The 18,554-nt window shown below is 40.3% G+C and overlaps 1 protein-coding gene across 1 annotated transcript in view; it reads left to right on the top strand.

Moving 5' to 3' along the window:
- LOC114930183 (uncharacterized) overlaps positions 1-18,426 on the top strand; it is a 48,595-nt gene extending 30,169 nt beyond the window's left edge. Inside the window, 6 exon segments of the mRNA XM_029301933.2 lie at positions 3,446-3,689; positions 3,776-3,996; positions 4,558-4,750; positions 7,039-7,383; positions 10,583-10,840; positions 13,228-18,426. Coding sequence (XP_029157766.2) covers positions 3,446-3,689; positions 3,776-3,996; positions 4,558-4,750; positions 7,039-7,383; positions 10,583-10,840; positions 13,228-14,435 — 2,469 coding nt within the window. The 3' untranslated portion in view covers positions 14,436-18,426.
- The last annotated feature ends 128 nt before the right edge of the window (positions 18,427-18,554 follow it).

The following is an 18,554-nucleotide window of genomic DNA, read 5'->3' as shown; positions in this document are numbered from 1 at the left end:
CTTGAAAGTTTCGAATGGCCGAGGAAAAAAAGTTCCTCGCAACTTCCGATCTATGGCTGTGGGTGCATTATTAATGTCAGCCTTCGAAAACAATTGCAATCGATGGTGATTAACAATGAATGGTAGCGGCGAAAGTCTCGATACAGGTTTCCTTTTTATGCTTACGACTATAGGATCGCGTTGGGCAAGACTATGTCGTATACATACGTGTACTCTACGATCGTTAATATTTCGTCGTGAAAGTCTACTGGGGAACGATAAATAAAACCGAGAAAATTCATTCTTGCAAAATTGTTTTCCACGCATGTTCATTAAAATTATTTAATACACGGAAAGAATTTTCTCTTAGAATTTACCCTCTGAAAATCATGGTAATCATGGACAGTATGGTATTGGAAGAATTTTATAAGAATTATTCTGATTAATACTTATCACAATAAACAATATTAATATGTACATAGTAAATTTTATATTTTATTGCGGTTGATATTACTATTTTTATTGTGGTAAATATTATAATTTTATAAGAATTATTCTGATTAATACTTATCACAATAAACAATATTAATATGTACATAGTAAGTTTTATATTTTATTGTGGTAGATATTACTATTTTTATTGTGGTAAATATTAATCAGAGAAATTCTTATAAAATTCTTCATATTGTCCATGATTACCATGTTTTTCAGGGTAAATTCTAAGAGAAAATTCTCTCTGTGTATATATTTTAATGTCGAAAAATTGCGCGGAAGGGAATAATTTGTTACAACTAAAATGCGCTTTATTTATTAAAGAATTTGCGCGTGCGAAAAGTCGGAGATACTTGGATCGATGCGCCTCGAGGCGATATCGGATGCAGCGGGAACAGGATGCACATCGACGCGACGCGTATGCACTTATGGCGAGAGAGAGAGAGAAAGACGCGAGGTCTTTGGCCGCCTAATGGCCGATGCTTCGCTTATGCCGTCTTTGAGGTGGCTTTCCCCTAATTCGCGTCAATTGACCGTGCGACGAAAAGGGAGAAGACAGTATATGAGACCCGTAATTAAAATTAGCATCGTCGCTCTGAAACGCGAGACGTTCGTTGTGCAACGCATTCGTAGGATGCAACGCGATATATCGAACCTTGATGCTATTTTTTTCTCGATCAGGCGATGTTCGAACCTTGATCCCACTCGATCTCACATATGATTCCACTTCTCAGCTCGTTCTATATTTTAATCTCTTCTTATGTTAGTCTCTAATTTATATATTATAGAGAATAGAGATTTGTCACATATCTACTCTTTTACCTTTGTTTTACATATGTACAAATAATGTTGACAGATCGTTTATATACATTGTAGATTTTGCACTGTGAAACGTATCGGGAATTTTACTTTAATTACGTTTGCGGCGACTTTGACATCGATTTTATCAAAAATTTAGCGAGTCGCAAAATCGATCTATTCGCATTACATAAGCGTTTTCTTCACATTTCCGCACACGAATCGTTTCTATCCTGCTTCGTTCAGCCTTGGCCTCATAATCCGAGATCTGCATTACTGCATGTCTGCACGAGTTTCGGAAATGGACCAAGAATATTCAGCCCTCGATTTTTTTGCTACCAAAAATAACGTGGATATTTCTAAATCGAAATGCGAAATTACTTCGTAGTTTCTCAATTCGGATTAAGAATAAAATTTATTTAGGGAGATACGTTCATTAATTATACGTGCATTAAGAATTTGTTTTTCAATAAAACTCTCTTATATTTAATTATTTGAAAGTTAATTTTAAGCTTCTACTTGGAGCAAGAAATATGTTTCAACTTGTGCAGAGCATTTCTTCGAGTTAATTTTAGTTTCTTCTTGTGATTTTAATGAATATGGGTAAATACGATTACTCCGACAGAGTTTTGACCGCGACTCTTAAAACAACGTTAGAAAAGAGTTTCAGGTTGAGAAAATATTTGTGTAAAGAGCGTACATTCTATTTAAAAAAAAAAAAAAAATGCAACGCTAATTATAACCAAAATATCTCGACAAATATTTTTATTAGGCCGATACGCGCGCGTATATACACATTATTTCACGTATCCGTTCCTTCGCTCGATGACGAAGAGACGTGGAAACCATTCTGATTTAGTCCCGTTAGACTTTGTACATATACATGAAAATCACATACAGATTCATTGCGCGCATCCGTTATGTGGCCCTCGCACGATTAGCATTGAAGTTAAGGCACAATGAAAAATATGAAGAGTGACTCATCTCCAAATAGGAATCTGTCAAAATTTCGATCAAAAATATTCTCGCTTTTTTTGAGATATGTAATATCTCTGTGCGTGTATGTGATATTTTTTATGGGAAATTAATGACACATTTATCGCCTGCACTTGGAATGTAGCTTTCTTAATGTTTGAAAATGCGATCCGAAAATCGAAGCGGGTATGAATAAAATGGAGTGTCGTTCCCAGATCGGCGATCGCTCTCGACGTGTCTCGGGGGATTCGCATCCTCGATTACAGATCCTCGAGTAGCGAGCGCAGCGCACGATGACGGCAGCTCACGAGCTCATTAATAGCGTGGCGTGTCGAATTTTGATCGAGAGCGCGACGAGAAGCTGCGACGAGGACCTCGTCGCGTCGACCTTGGCGCAGGTTTGTCCCTGAAAACTTTCAAGCAACGCAGGATCGATGTTTCGCACGATGCTTCGCACGACAGTTATACATTCTCTCTCTCTCTGTGTGCCACCACGTCACCGGATGCTCTCAAAACTCGAAACGATCGCAATCTTCATCGATTTTTCTTCACGAACATTGAGGGATATATTTTGTAGGAACTAGATTAGTTGTGATCTTTTTTTACGTAATATAGATATCACATAGATACACAAAATTAAATATTTATTAATCACGTAAGTTCTAGGGGATCAGGACCGAGTTGGAATTGTGACGTCAGAGGCGAGAAAACATCGGCTAAAAATTCTTAGATGCCATTTTGAAATAAAAAGATACTTGGATGAAACAGCTCTCCCTTTATAATCAATCGACAGCTGTAATAGGAAGCCCAGTCCATCTAGTCTGCACATGCGCATGACAAAATCTGATATCACGATCGTTTACGGTTGTTAATCGATTGTCAAAGGAGAAGAATAGTTTTCTCTATTGAGGTATTTTCAAAGTGTGCTAAAGCCATCTGAAATATCTTTTTATTTAACAATGGCACCTAAGAATTTTCAGCAATGTCACAATCCAGGGTGAGGATCCAGGAGCCTCAACCTATATATTGTTGTACTCCATCATTCTAATTTTTCAATGATTTTTCTCTCGTCGTTAATGACGTCTTAATCCTCCAACTTACGTGAGGAAGAAATATTTCGTTCAATTTATCGCGAGCGACGTTCGCCTAATTAATTTTCGCGATAACTTACGAACGCAAACATGGTCGTTTGTCATTGCAGCCGCCAGAGAATGAGCTGCAGAAAGTGGGCGAGCGCGTGCCGAGCGAGCACGAGCTCAGGGTACAGAGATCGTTGCAACGGCTCAACGTGCCCGACTGGTACAAGAATTCACCGGCCGCCCGCGACGGCTTTCGGCTGAAGAGGCACTCTGATGCTTCGCAGCACGGAGGATGGCGCGCCCTCGGCTCCAAGACCACGTCCCTGTCATCCCTCTCGTCGTCTTCCAATCGACAGCCGACCACAGGTGAGCCATCAAGTCTCTTCTTTCACCGACGAATGTATTAGAATTAATTTGGAATGAATCTAAAATTATATTTCCTCCTGTTGCAGGTGCCCTTTTAAGTCCCAGTCCCACGCCACCCGTTTTCTCGAGATGGAGTACCAGCTTGCTGAACAGCGCCGGAAGTTCACCCGCGAATTCGGCCAGGTCGTCCTTCAATCATCGACAGCCTTATTTAGGCTGGCGTTCTCAGGAACGACTGACCAATCCGCGTACACCAGCGGAACGTCTTGCTCAGGGTATTCTTCCTCAGTTGCAGGCCGCAAACAAGGTGAGAAAAGCGCGAGAGAGAGAAGAAGAAGAAAATTCCTCGGTCGATTCTTTCTCATTACGTGGGATAATTGTCTTTTATTTGCCGCGAATGAACGCCAAGTAAGATAAACGTCGCGCAAAGATCATTTACGTCACCGTTGACGTCACGACTTTTTTTCCCTACGTCAGTCTTGTATTTCCGTCTTCGATATCCGCGAATGTAAATAAATTTTGCGAGTAAGGATTAAGTTCAAATACCAACGACACGACGCTGCACGATTTATATCTTGCTCTTTGTACGGTTCGCAGTCGCTTTCTAAAATTAGACATTCCGACAGGAATGCCTCCCGTCTTCTTGCATCTCTCTTTCATAGTTTGCCCGCGGACAGACATTTCATACAGCCTATATACTCTGTGTTCACAATTAAATGAAGATTCATGGATAAATATCACAAGAGTTGCATCTATTATCAATGACACATTGTTTTATACAATTTATTAAGTATTTCATGAGACGATTCATTGAATCGCGTCTGTAATGAATCTTTGAAATGGATTTCGCAAAATCTTTGTTTCGCAGCAACAGCAGCAGCAACAGACAACGAATCAGCAGTTGGAGGTACGAAACTCGATAAAGGAGGTGACCTCGGCCATCGTGCACTATGTGCAGAGCGGCCAGGAGGTCGGAGGTGGCGGTGGTGGCAGACTCTCGCCGCGACCTCGACCTGAAGATTGGGACGACAGGGGCGGAGCGAGGTCTACCAGCCCCAGAGGTGAGCACTAAATCGTCCCCACAGCTACCAAAAAAAAAACAAAAGACAAAAAAAAATACGATCCTATCAACACCACCAACCAACCATCACCTTTGCTCTCCGTCACGAAGGTAATTTTGAGTTCTCCTATTTTCTTAATGTCTTCTTTTGTCTTCCTTTGCAAGCTGCCTCTCTTTTTCTCTCTGTCTCTGTCTCTCTCTTTGTCTCTGTATGCATCAAGTGGCTCTTCGCATCGCTGAGGTCAAAACAGGTCGGTCTTTAATATTTCTTCCCTTCCACCCCTACCCCAACTATTTCAGATGGAAGAAATTTTTCAGTGTTTTCGGCGGTTCTATTTCATTCACATCAAAAAAGTATGTCACGAAATATTTTTGCACTGCATTAAACACCCTTAAAATTCTTTTTTTCAATTCCCAGTTATTTACATATATCAAAATTGAGTAATATAATAATAATTATTAATGCGAACCGCATTTGTATATAATATTCTGAATTTATGGAGAAATTATTAATGGAATTAATTATGAAATTAATATAGAAATTAATTAGAAAGTTTTAATTAGAAAGTTTTTATTCAATTGAAAACTGAATCGATTCTATTTTTCTCGTTAGATATATCTAAAGTACCATTAAAAACATTTTTTAAAACATAATAATCGTGAATTGTGTGACAATCACATCAGACCAATCTGACGATGGGTCGATCTTCCAAGAAAGTATCTCCACTAATAGGAATTCTCAGAGTTTTTGCGCAAAATTTGCGCTTTTATGCTAATTACATTCAGAAGAATGAAAAGCACCGACTGCCATTTCTTCATGATTTTCCGTACGGAAAATATCTATATATATTCTATTAAAAAATTAATATATTTTCTACTATCAAATACGTCGAAGAAAAATATTATTTGATATATTAAATAGTGACATTTAATGAGAGAAAGTATTTGCAAATGAGCGTGTTTCAACTTGGAACCTCAACTACTATATTTCGGGATCTAAATGATGCGAGTTAGCAGATCGTGACCTTCTCGTCTCTAGACAATCTCGACGTTGTGATACGATTCGAGAGTGTATCGTCGAGACAAGTCGTTGCTATTTCGATAGTGTCTCGTGGCCGTCGTCACCGAAATAGATTACCCTGAAATTCGGACACCCCTTCCCAGCCTTCCTCCACTCTCCTCATCTTCTCGACGCGAGCGAATTCGCGCTCTTTTTTATTTTATTTTATTTTTATTTTTATTTTTTTTATTTTTTTTTCTATTTTTTTTATTTTTTTATTTTTATTTTTTTTTTTAGTGAGATATGATTGAAAATCAATTGAATAATTGATATAATTAGCAAACGACTTTACGCGCAAAGTCGCAATTATAAAGTTCTGTCTTTTATCGTTTGAAACTTTCATAAACTTGTCATCTTGCCGATGGAAAGTTGATGAAATGATGCAATTTGTTGTTTTAACTAACGCTTATGATACTAACATGTACTAACATTGATAATAACAGATAATTCGCAGCTTACTTAAACTTTTTCACACAATTTGACATTAACAAAACTTTCACATGTGCCAGCTTTATATACTAATTATTACTTTTTAAGATAGATATATAGACGCGCGCGCGCATAAATACGGATTTTATTTTTACAATTGTTACGTAATATTTTTAAATATAAATGGGATATATAGTAGTATTTTCCACGAACCGATACATACGATTACATCGTCCTATTCGTCAATCTATTTGCAATTATTTTTAGTTTTCCTCGTTATTCCGACGTATACCCGTATAATGCTTCTGCTACTTGAGGCGATTACGCGGTCAATAAAAGTAGTTAATGCCCGCATCGCCTAATTATTTGTGAGAGAGCCTTAACAAAAGAGATAATAAATCCCACGGTATTACGTAACGCAGATGCACAATAGTTTCCTCCTTCATGCTTTTGCGCGCTTAAAAATACGGTAGTCACTTCTTGAGCTTGTATCTATTGTGCAGAAATGAATTTTTCGTAGATGCATCAGGTATTTTTTTTTCTCGACCATCAATCTAAATCTTTGAGAAATGTAACATTTGCATATACGTACAAAATGTATATTGTTATTTCGAGAAAAGCGACGCACATTTTTTTGCAAAAAATTCCCAGTTTTGACAGTAGACGTAAAAGAGAAAATAGGATTTTTGAAGACAGAATTGGAAAAGCGATAGAAATAGGAGTAGGGTATATAAATTGGAGTAGCCTCGAAGGGTCGTTGATGACCCGGGCCTAATCGCATTTGTGTCGGCACCTCGAAGGGAGCGTGAAGCTGTGCTGGATGGAGAGCTCGTTCGTCGGCACGCGGCCCGTGGACTCGCCGGAGACGCCTATGAGCCTGGCGACCGACCAGGAGGCGGGCGACTGCTGCAACGCGGCCGGCACCGAGTCCTGCAGCTGCCAGGACTCGGCGGCCTCCGGCCTCTACCTGGATCTGACGCCCAGCCGGGACGACCTGCGTCATCATCAGACCTCCTCGGCCGGCCCGTCGCCCACGTCCTCCTCTCACTACCATCATCATCACCATCATCATCATCAGCGTCATCAGCATCGCCAGCAACAGCAGCACCAGCAGCAGCAGCAGCAGCAGCAGTGTCATCACCGCGGTGAGTTGCTGCTCGCCTAGCGGACGCGCGATACTTCCGGCTACCATTTCCGCCCCGAGCGCGTCAAGCTGACGAAGACGATCCGATGGAGAGAAAGCTTCTTTACCCCTCTTCCGGTCGGATCTCCTACAAAGGGTAGAATTTATCTTGGGCGAAATCGAGAAAAAGAAGCATACCGAAAGACACGATATTGATCAATTTAATATCGATATCGATATTAATATTGATCGATACCAAATAACGAGAATTAATTAATTGAATTGGTATAATTGAAGAATTAAATCGTTGCGGAAAATTCTCTCTCTCGAATTCGTCACAAAAGAGATATGCGTCCCTCGTTCATCTAGGATCTCGAGCTTTTTTCATAAACTATTACTATGTAGACGCCCTTTAAAAGGGTGACGTTCGCTCGTCGCGCTTTCATCTCGTCGGCGTAGGCGCAGAATCCCCCGGAAGCGCTTTCATAATTCTCTCTCTGTCTCTCTTTTCTGCAGAGAGCTCTTTATCGTCATCGTGACGACGATTAGAGCTTACGCCCACATATCGATAATCGTTATCTCCCCTCGTTCTCGTTTTCGTCAGTTTACGTCGCGCGCTCGCGACACTTAATCCAGCTTCCAGGACTCGGCTAATTAATTCGCAAAGCCGACTCGAGCTAACATACCTATTACATATATATAGCTTTATATATATATAGAAAAATATACTCTCATTCTCTTGCGAAATGAAGATAAGACGAAAGATTGTGTACGTCCGTTTGAGAGCTTTTTCGAGACTGAATCCCGATAGTACAAAATTCTCGGCGAATAATACATACGATTTTTTGCATGGATTCATTGGCAATTTTTACTATCGAAGATGACTTTGGCGAGGGAAACTCTCAAATGGGGTTCACTGAAGCTTGATCAAACGGCGAGACTCGAGATATACATACATATAATGGCGATAGAATGATAGACTCTCGTTGCGTCGATATTTTTACCGATTTGTTTATATCAACGATCAAGTGTTTCTATCGAGATTAGGATAAAATTACGTTCGAGATTTTTTTTTTTTTTTTTTTTTTTTCGAGGAAAGAAAGAAAAAGGGGTCGAAAGGATGGAAGGTAGAAGCGAGCAGTCTCGAGTCGCGCATTTCGCAGAGCAGACTTTTCGCGCGCAGCGAATACTCGATGATATATTAGTGAATTCTCTCCATTCCACGCGCGTTCTCTCGCCTCTCGTTCACTCACTCTTCTCGCTCTCGTCGTCGCTCATGCGAGAGAGCTCATCGTGATGAATTTTGTAGAGTACACTTTCTTACTTTGTTTACGACACGTGTGTTGACGCTCCCATCCACCTCTTCGCTGATATAAAGAGTATGATAAGAAAAAGGCGCTCTTCTCTCCCAGTACCATATTATGCGAGATATTAATTTCAGATATTAATTTAACCCCCACTTTTCTCTCCTCGCCAACTTTTGTCAGTAGTTACTTGCATTCATGTACGTTTACCGTAAAACTGTCCACAAACTTTTATGTTGAAACCTGTAGAATCTGTACAGGTGCGTACATACGTGTATTAATTAGGTTTAATTATGCGAATCGCGCACACCGTTCATTATGTGTTGCAAATGCGTTGATATTATTATTATTATTATTATTATTATTATTATCATTATTATCGTTATTATGATCATTATTATTATTTTTTAAGTGTATTATTATTATTGTTACTATTTTAATTACGATACTCGGAAGCTCGCAGAATCGTCCGCGTCTTCTCCCTTGTTGTGCCTTAAAGATCTTTTTATTTTGTAATTGATGTACATTGCGCGCGATTGTAAAGATGTAAATTCGATCGTTTGAATATGATGAGACGCGAATGAAAACGACGATTCTGCGTGCCCGATTTTCACGCCTGTCTCTTTCTATTTCTCTCACTCTTTCTTTTTCTTTTTCGAACGGTTCCGTACTTATTGTTCGGACACACATCAACGATTATCATTTGTCTGTGTAGAGCGTAATTATTACCCTTGGCAACAAAAAATAAATTATTGTCATTATTATTTGTGTTTTCTCCGTAAATTTGTTTGCTCCTGCGTTCACATCTCTGTCTGTCTTTCTTTCACTCTCTCTCTCTCTCTCTCTCTCTCTCTCTCTCTCTCTCTCTCTCTCTCTCTCTCTCTCTCTCTCTCTCTCTCTCTCTCTCTCTCTGTTTCTTACCATCATTTTATTTTTTTCTCTCACTATTATATTTTGTTTTTAATCAAATCGGTTAATTTCACAGTCTTAACAATCGAAATGATGTAACTAAAAACAAGTAACGTCTTATTGCGAAGTATATCGAAGAGTTTATCGAGACATGTATAAATATCGTGCATGTTTGTATATGTATATTTTTTTTTTTTAGTCGATTGATATACATAATAGCACGGTCACTTTTGCGCGAATCTTTCTCTTCGATCACATTGTGTACCACTGTGTTCTGCTTGTGTCACGGTAAGTGCTGCAGAATTTTGTTGCCTCCTTGACTACGACTCAGTCAAGAGCGTTTCTGCGTTATTTTCTTTCTCTATTTATAATTCGATAGCCATATACTTATGCGCGCGTAAAGCACAATCGATGACGTTGAATATTGACAATTTGCAATCGTGTAAAAATTGAATTTTATCGAACTACAAACTTAGGCAACTACGGTTGATATATACATATCGCACGGTCTCTGTCGCATTTATCATTGACGAAGGGACCGCATGGAACTTATATCTCTCTCCCTAATAAGATCAACACTTTTTTTTTTTTCGAGGAAAGGAGAAAATTAACCAAATTAATCCAAGGTGCAGGAATGGGGCAGGAATGGACCGCTTTATATTCTTATAAGCAATAACGAAATCGATGAAAAGTTGAAGGATTATTCGATTTGCACTCGGATATACAATGCACATACTCGTATAAAGCCCCGTTTTGTAAAAGGAGAATCAAAGAGAAAGCAATCGCTTGATTATTAATCACAGGATTAATATATATGTACATGGAAAACATTGAGAAAAACTCTTATCTCTCTATCTCTCTCTCTCTCGTTTTCACCCCGGTCGAGAGATACACGTACACACATATACTACATACATATCTACATAAACACACGCGCACTTTCGAGGCCAAGAGGATGACGCAAACCTCTCTGTCTCTTCTTTACCCCCGCATGAAACCGATGATCAGGATCGGGCCAGAGCGATACGGACGAGGCGATGGCGACGGCAGCTCTTCTGCGGAACAAACCGAGCCCGGGCTCCACAACCCTGGAGGACGTACTCGACTCCCTCCTGGGACTGCCACCCGCGTCGCGTACTCCGAGTCCTGGTCCGGGAGGACCCGTCGTGACCGCCACGTCCGCCATCCGTCATCGTCATACGAACGTCGCCGTCGGCCAGGCGAAAGCCGGGAAGAGCTGCAGCGACCTACGCCAAGACCTCCAAGGTAGGAGGACTATGTAAGTTTTCGTTCTGATCGCCAAGATCCTACCGAGAGACGACCAACCCCTATTCTACGTACCCCGAAGAGCGAACGCGTGCGCATCGAGTGTCTCGTAAGGACCGAAAGTGTCTTTTTTTTTTTTAATTTTTTATTTTACTTCAAAAAAGATTTGATCTGTATATAAAAGAAGCTTCATTTCCGCAAGAGGAAGAAGATGAAGAAATATAGCGTATGCACGTTTTCTCGGGACATCTCGATGTACACGGGATCGATTACGTATATTCTGCTTCGCGATGCAAAAGCAGTAATTTGCGTTTCTCTTCGCCTCGTCGACCGCCTCACCTTTCACTCGCGCGGAGACTCGTAACTTGAACGGGGAACCAAATTCGCGCACTCGAATGATATATAATACTCAAAATTACATACATCATATATCATCTATATATATTTATACATCCATACATTTTTATACATTATCTCGGCGCAGAAATTAAAAAAAAAAAGGCAAAAAAATTAAAACCATCAAGAAGGACAAAATTAAACAAGATCTATACAAAATTTTCTTTCCAAACTCGAGTTCAAACTCTGGACTCTTCAGTCTCCGAACTCGATCGTCAACTTGGTCTGCGACACCGAGAAGAGGCGACGACGCGTCTCTTCCCTCTGTTCCGTCTCTCTCTCTCGCCGAACTCACGTTCTTTTGCACCTTTGCAGAGGCGAGCCTAAGGGCGTGTAAAGCCCCTCGCGGGGTCGTAACCATCCCCGAATCCGAGGACAAGCTTGGCCGTCAGCAGCCGCTCGCTGCTTATCGCGCGAATGATTAGGCGAGCGCATGTGATTAATAGCACGAGCCGAGACGGAGATCGTAAGGCAACAACAAAATCATCACCAACACTCTCGACACGCTCTCTTTTTCTATTTTTTCCACTATCTATCTCTTTCTCTACAAGTCTGTCACTCTTTTTAGCAACGCTGTTTTCGACACTATATCCCGCAATCTGCTTTTCATCCCTCCAACTAGATTGCGAATGTTGGATTACGAGTTATATTTTGTTACGAGTTTCGAATTTTCAAAAGCACAATGTTGAAACGCGTTCATCGGAAAATTAACGTTTCGTTGCGAAAAAAAAAAAGAGTACAGACTTTTTGTGGTTCGGTGCACAATTGATGGCACGTGCACAGCTGGAGGGGGTGGATTGGATGCAGATTTGGTTCGCTTCTATTGCAAAACCTGTGGTAGTATCCAGTCACTCCTAATGTAACAATGCTTTTCGTGATTGTGATTTATATTCGACGAGTGCTTACATTGTAATAATTTACAAAAAAAGATCTCAAATATATATACATATGTTTCTTCTATCGGTATTTAACATCACTTAATAAAAAATAACTCTGCATTTCCGTATTGCAACTAGATCACTCGCTACAACTAATTACTTCCCAAGTAGATTAATATCTATTTATGTTTTCCATTAGCTTTGTATCACTCTTTTCTAATTAATTTGGAATTTCTCCAAGTTGCTTGAACGCTTTAGTTGGTTGTTTTGGACAACTGCTTCAGGTACAAAGTTGTGAAGCCACCACTGACACAAGCGAAATGCTGATTGAAAAGAAATTAGATTGCTAGGATTGTTGAAGGGGGGAGGGATATGTAAGTGCGTTATTAAGGAATATTATCACGCCGATCACTATCATCACGCTCATATCAGGCTTGCTTACAATCATCACGTTATTGTGCTTAACGCGTCACTCGAGCTGGCTCTCGGTAATGATGACGGAGGAAAGTGAGAACGAATTTGCGTCCCCTCGTTCAATATAACGTCATTATCCTACGCTAAATCATTCGTTGCTATTTAATCGCATCATCTTGCTATATCGATCAACGCCATCATTTTCCATTTAATGCCATCATACTTTGATAGAATCGAAGCTATCGACGAGCTCGCTGTCAAATTCTATTAAATCCACATTTTCATTAAAAATATATAAATGGAAATTATCTCCAGACTCGAATTCATTTCGGCGAAAACCACCTGAAATTCACTTTTGCATAAAAAAGAAGATTCAAATCGTGTGTATAACATTCTTTGTATACAATGTATTACTGATTCACCAATGGGAATTGCAATACATATGTATATACATGTACACTACCTAGAGAAAATTTGATTTAGTCGATTGTTTAAAGTCAACTCATATTGGCCTCGACGAAAGATAATAATATATGTTGCAAAAAGCTGTAGAGACGGATCTTTAATGGCAATTTGGGAGTAAGCTCTTAATCACGATCGTTCTCCGACCTCTCTCATCGTTCTCCCAACTTCATCAACTTTCCCCCAATGTTCCTCCAGTCCCGTACTGACGAAGGCAATCGTCCTGACCTGTCGCAGAGTCCGCTAGGAGCGTGATGGACGTTCACCAGGTAGCCGCGGAGGAGCAACGCAACTTCTACTCCGGCGAGCTGCTGAGACGGAAGAGCGAGGGCAGCGATACCCTACCTGTTTCTTCCTCATCGCTGATGCCAACTCGGAGTGGCGCAACGCGCAATCGCCGAGTGTCCTTCGACAACGCCCAGGACTCCACGACGAACGGCAGCTCGGCCATGGACAAGGTGGTGCGCTGCCGCAACAACAAGTGCGGCAACTCGACGACCTTGGCGGAGGCGAGGAGGACCTACAAGAGCTGCCACAACTGCACCTGCCTCTACTGCTCGCGCGAGTGTCGACGCGCTCACTGGCAACGTCATCGCCGGACCTGTCTGCACTCGCGGGCCGGCAGCCTCTGCCGCCAGGTCCTGTCCTCGGCTAAGGAGGATCCGGCCACCCTGAAGCACATCTCCGCCCTCGCCCGACGGGGTCACGACGCTCACGGCCGCGGCGCGGTCAAGTGCTTCTTCTCGAGTCCCGAGGCGGCCGAGCGCTTCATCGGGAATGGCTTCGCCGATCTTGGAGAACCCACCTACGTGCGCTGGCCGGATTTGCTACCCGGGGAGATGGGCGCCGAGCTGCACGCCGAACTGATGCGCCTCTGCAAGACGTACAATCCGGAGGCGCGGCTGGTGCTCTACGTCGCGGTCTGCGTGGTCAGCGAGGTGCCGACCAGCGGGGCCGTCAGGTGGGAACGTCAACTGGTATCGCGATGCGCCAAGATCAGACTCGACGGGGCGACGAAGCAGCACGCTTCCTCGTCCTCGGCGTCCCCGCAGGCCAGGAGGCAGCAGAACCCCGCATCGCCCTGTAACATCACCCGGGAGATGGACTCGCCGGAAACCCTGGTACTGACCTCGTTACCAGGAAACAACGGCCAGAACACGCCGAGGAGAGCCCGCGAGATTAGTTTCACCAACATCCAACGGCAGCTCAGGCTCAGAGGGGTTTCCTTGAGGAGACACTTTCCCCAGGTCTATCGGAAGCTCTGTTCCTACGTGGACGGCTCGGTGGACAAATTCGCGCCGGTCACCATCTATCCCAGGGATCAGGCATCCGGCAAGAGCTTCATGTGCATCATCATGTTGGACGCGGAGCCTGAACGTTTGCAATTATTGCCCACGGACTCGTCCAGGGTCAGGACGGTGGACATTAGCGTGGAGCAAGAGTGAAGATCGTATCCGTATACGAGATGGGGATTTAACAAATGCTCGAGAACGAGACGCGCCGCTCACAATTTTCTTCGAATTCTTCTCAGCTGGGAGACGTTGCAAATCTCTTGTTCGGGATGGAAACGGCTTATGTTAACCAGGGATACAAGAATGAAGAGATTACATCCGGAAGGAAGAATCGATAGTGTTTCAAGTTTCAAGAGACGTCGCTCAGGATTTTCCTCAGGTACGGAAAGGAGATTAAAGAAGAGGTATCGCGATCGCTGCCGATGGACTTCTTCAGATTGAAGACGACTTTAGTCAGGCGGATTCAGATGACACGAAAATCTAAGGGATATCTTTATTTAATCGGACATTCTTTCGGATGTTTATATTATCTGGGAAGATTGTATCTAGATAGAAGCACAAATGAAAATGTTAACCAATGTCTCGAATCAATCTACCAAAGCTCGACATTTAGGGTGCGTTCCGTTATGCACTGCAAGTACTGACAGTACTACCAATAGCGTTCCGATATAGATAGCAGTGCACTGCGAAAGTACTATCATGAGTATATGACGTCATTAATTTTGACGTTATTTCCTGTTGCGATTACTGCAACCGGCGAGGTAAAGCACTCGCAGTAATCAAGATGGCTACCTCCATGTGTACGATGGAACTAACTTTTAAATTCCATATCTGAATATAATGATACAATATTTTTAACGTAATTTTTACATTTTATTCTAGGTATTTTAATTTGTCGTCTCATTTCATTTATTAATTCCATTTCCAAATCGCTTTCACTTGATGACTCACTCGAATCATATATATTCTCGATTAAATTATATGTAATTAATGCAATAATGGTATTATCCATTTCACCAATTTTTCACTCGATGATTATTAGCGAAAAAGGTTAGTTAAAAGACTGCTGAAAGCGTACTGTAGTGCGTTCCGTTTTACTATTTTGCAGTAGCTTCAAAGTGCACAAAATTAAAAAGGAACGCTGTCAACAGTACACTTGCATGACGTCATAGTGCCAGTACTTGCAGTGCATAACGGAACGCACCCTTAATGTCAGCTTGCGTAGATTCGCATACATACATACATACATACATACATACAGACAGACATAAATACACACACAAAGACTGTTTCTATCTTTTCTTCTAGAGAACAAAAAATGATCGAACGCAAAGAAAACGAAATTCGTCGCTCTATTCAGATGTTCACCCTCTTTTGCGACACTCTATATATCTCGCGATCGTTTTAAGGCAATCCTTTCAAAAGTCCTCGATTTGGCCGTTGCTGTGTGAGATGTTTATCAATTGTTCGCTGAAGGTGCAGAATCGTAATCGACCGTTTAATCCTTTCTCATCGAACGCGTCATTAATTCTCTCTTCAAGGATTAGACTGAAATATATTTTTATATGTATTTATGTAACTCGTGTCAACGTCACACAATTCAAAGGAATAATGCAAATTTTATTTTCGAAGAGTTCTTTAGCAATTTAATTTATCGTATAAACGATATAATTATTCTAATTAGCGCTATTTTTCTATAGCGACTTTCTTTTAACGACGAAGGGTTGAAAGGGTCGATGATGATTTCTCGAATTCTCGGCGAATGGAACGGAAAGTAATATTTAGAGTACGTTGTTGTGGCTTTGTTCAACTTTGCATCGTTTAAATTTTATCGTATAAATATATATATATGTATATATATTATATATGTGTGAAGACAAAGGACACTTCAATTTTTTCTCAGCGAATATACTTACGATAATCGAATTATGAAATTTCGCTTAGGTCCCACGTGCTGTAACACGAAATTGTGTAATATAAAAATTGAAGAAAAAAAATATATTTCGACAAATATATCGAAATTTTTAACGTTTGTTTGCAAATATCAATTTGCTAAGAGAGAATATATTTGTCTTACTTTTTGTCTCATGGCATATTAATATAATTCTCGTTATTTAATCGGATTAATGTTATAAATATAATTGTAAAGTTCTTTTCATATCTCTGTAATTGAAATGTATGGAAAAGGGAGACGCAAATATATCATCCGCTCTATCTCTATGACATTGTGCCAAATGAGAAAAAAAAAACGTGATTAATTCGCGTATATTACGGAGGACAAATTTTCGAAATACTTGTTTAATGCAGGGGACATGATCTCAATTTATTATCTCGAAAGAGAAGAAGAGAGAACGTGCATAATTTCGACTAAGAAAAAGGCTTTTCCAAGGATCAACGAATCCCCCCGATTTATTAATAGTAAGCATAGCTTAAGTCGAGTTGCATAACGAAATGACATTACCAAAAAAAGGCTGATCTCTTTCTAATAGAAAAGGAGGGCGATTGATAACGGTGCCAACGATAACGTCTCGAGACTCACCCATCATCACTTTGTATAGCGATATACAAATAAAAGCGTACTAAAAAAGGAACTCGCAAGAAGAAAAGTATCGCAGCGTCATCGAGCGACATATCGAGCGATCGATATGCTTTCGTAATTTTAATTGAATAGATAATTAATGAGAGCATCGCTTATACCGAGAAAAAAACCGAGGGAATGCGATTTCTTACGTTACATAGTTGATGGAATCGAAATCCGTTTATATCGTCGACGCAAATGCAATTTTTAAGGAGAGACGAGACGGAAAATGAAACGAAGGAATCGAATCAAGAAGGAAGCATCGCAGTGCCAATAATAAAATGCCACGGATATTTCTACACTCAACGAGGAATACGCCGGTTCGCTGCTCATCGAGGATCCAGGATGAAGAAACCTTACGACGATGAGATCATATTCATATATTTCGTATGCACACACGATCACGATGGTCCTCATCAAGATTATATATTCATTTCGATTAATCGCATTCCTTTGTATGTATAGCGAAGAGTATATATTATATATATATATAATATATATTATATATATATAAAAGTTATTACATCTCGACGCGTTCACTCGATCGTTCACTCATCCGTTACATGATATATCAAGCTTGCGACCAATGTTGATCCTTCGTTTAAGTTTGTACATAGCGCTCTTAAGGAAATATATTTAGGAAATGAATTAGAGGCATATAATATGCATATGCATATATGTATGTATATATGAATATATAATATATATGTATATGTATACGAGAGCAATTTTACTAGCACGAGAAAGAGATTTTAAAGGATCGATCAAAATTCGCGAGTAGGTGGCTTATATTCGGAGATCAGTCCTCGTTTTATCCTCGATAGTTCCTTTTTCCTATCTCTATTACGAGGACGATCGCTGCGACTTCATTCTATACAAGTTGTATAATAAAGAGTGTATTACATTGATTTCGGCGCTTTACGATACACCTTGTATAAATATATATTTATATATCCACACATTCCGCTCTATAAAAGCTATATAAGGAACAGGGTGGGAACGTCGGTCGGAGAGGAACAAAACTTAATTCTTGTTACATTAAGAATATACAGTGTGTTTGTAGAAGAACCTGTATCTATATTTCTAGAAAGTTTATTATAAAGAAGCTATGCGTGTTATATCAAAAATTTTACGTTAGTTAAATATAATATTGTATATATAGCTTGCAGAATTGACAGATATATGCCCGGGATATTTTTCATCTGTAAGAAACACTATTTCTCTCGATTGATTAGTATTGAATAATTACTATTCAATTCTGGAAAATTTCTGTACAAAAGATGAATAATATGATAAGTTTTGCGGAAATAGAAACTTTATGGACGCACTCCGACCGATAAAACGAGAAAGCTGTTGCTCGACAAATAATTTAGAAGTGATAAAGAAGCGTATCAAACGAAAATCAATCGATCGAAAACGAGCAATCAGCCCGCACATAGTCACTCTAAAGTCTTAAGATATCGTTTCAACGTCTATATTTATCGGTGCTATCAAAATGTGCTACCATTGTTTTCGCATCTGTGTATGTCTCGATTTTTCAAATAAAATGTTAATTTTATTACACAGGCCCATCCCAGTGTATTTATTCTCTCGCCAAATTCCAAAAGACCAATATTCATGCAAAAATAAATTGCATGGATAAGAGAATAAAAACATTCAGCAAATTTTCTGAAAATATAATTTAAAAATAATTT

This window comes from Nylanderia fulva, unplaced genomic scaffold (genome assembly GCF_048542155.1).
Source record: "Nylanderia fulva isolate GAGA-0341 unplaced genomic scaffold, ASM4854215v1 Scaffold21, whole genome shotgun sequence".
In the NCBI taxonomy this organism is placed as follows: domain Eukaryota; kingdom Metazoa; phylum Arthropoda; class Insecta; order Hymenoptera; family Formicidae; genus Nylanderia; species Nylanderia fulva.
Note: the sequence above shows the minus strand (reverse complement) of the source record. Positions and strands in the feature narration are given on the sequence as shown.